At 55.2% G+C, this 880-nt stretch overlaps 1 protein-coding gene across 1 annotated transcript in view; it reads right to left on the bottom strand.

Annotated features, from left to right (window-relative positions):
• The window catches only part of STON2 (stonin 2), a 177,131-nt gene that overhangs the window by 14,566 nt on the left and 161,685 nt on the right, over window positions 1-880 (bottom strand). The window contains exon 6 of the mRNA XM_010850877.1: window positions 365-877. Within this exon, the coding sequence (XP_010849179.1) occupies window positions 365-877 (513 nt within the window). The remainder of the gene's footprint in view (window positions 1-364; window positions 878-880) is intronic.

Below are 880 nucleotides of genomic sequence, written 5' to 3'. Positions count from 1 at the left end.
CTAAAAAAAAAAAAAAATAGCTTCCAACACCAGCTAAAATTTTGAGTCAGAAAACAAATTCATAAGCTGTCTTAGAAATGTGCTTGGCAACCCCGCTAAGAAGAATAACGCATTGTTTCAGGAAAGAAGTGTGAAGAAGGTAGGGGAATAAAAAGATGGAGTGACCTGGGTCATGCAGGTTTGTGACTTAACCTCACTCAAATAACTTGTGCTTCCTGGCCGTCCATTCCCCTGACCCTGCCCACTACCATTCCCCTCACATAGCACAAAACCAGCACTTTGCAGGGGAAGAGAAAGCGGGCACTTGGATCCCAGCTCTTTCGCCCGGTGTGGCAGCTCTCAAAGAAGATGGAGCTCTGCCTACCTGAGTTTTTGTCGGGCAGTCGGTTTATCCTCCACACGATGGCATTGAAAGCATGCTCGTACTTGGCAGTCCCCAGGGTGACTCTCATGACCGGCTCAGAGCCGGAAATGCTGGCTGAGCCAAAACTTGCCCCCCGGTTCACTTTGGCTTTCAGAGACTTCTCCCCCAGGACGCTTTCCCTGCGGAAGTTTTTCACCCACTCGCTGGGCACGGGGTAGCGGACCATCACATTCTCGCAGGGGACCTGGGTGAGGGGGTCCCAGTTGGAGGAGAAGCCCGCCGACATCCTCAGCCAGCTCTGCACCTCCACCTCCGCCCCGTGGATGCTCGCCGCCGTCCTGAGCGTGAAGGGCAAGGTCTTCTCAGCGAACACGGTCCGGAACCGCATGAGCTCGAAGCGGCAGGCGTCCAGAGGGTTGAAGAGGATGACGCGCGAGCCGCGGAACACGTCCTCATCCACGCAGCCGTGGAAGCGGCACTCGTGGAGCCGGATCCACTTGGTGGTAGTGGTGGATC

This window comes from Bison bison, unplaced genomic scaffold (assembly GCF_000754665.1).
Source record: "Bison bison bison isolate TAMUID 2011002044 unplaced genomic scaffold, Bison_UMD1.0 scf7180017864296, whole genome shotgun sequence".
Taxonomy (NCBI): domain Eukaryota; kingdom Metazoa; phylum Chordata; class Mammalia; order Artiodactyla; family Bovidae; genus Bison; species Bison bison.
This window is presented reverse-complemented; position numbering and strand designations above follow the sequence as displayed.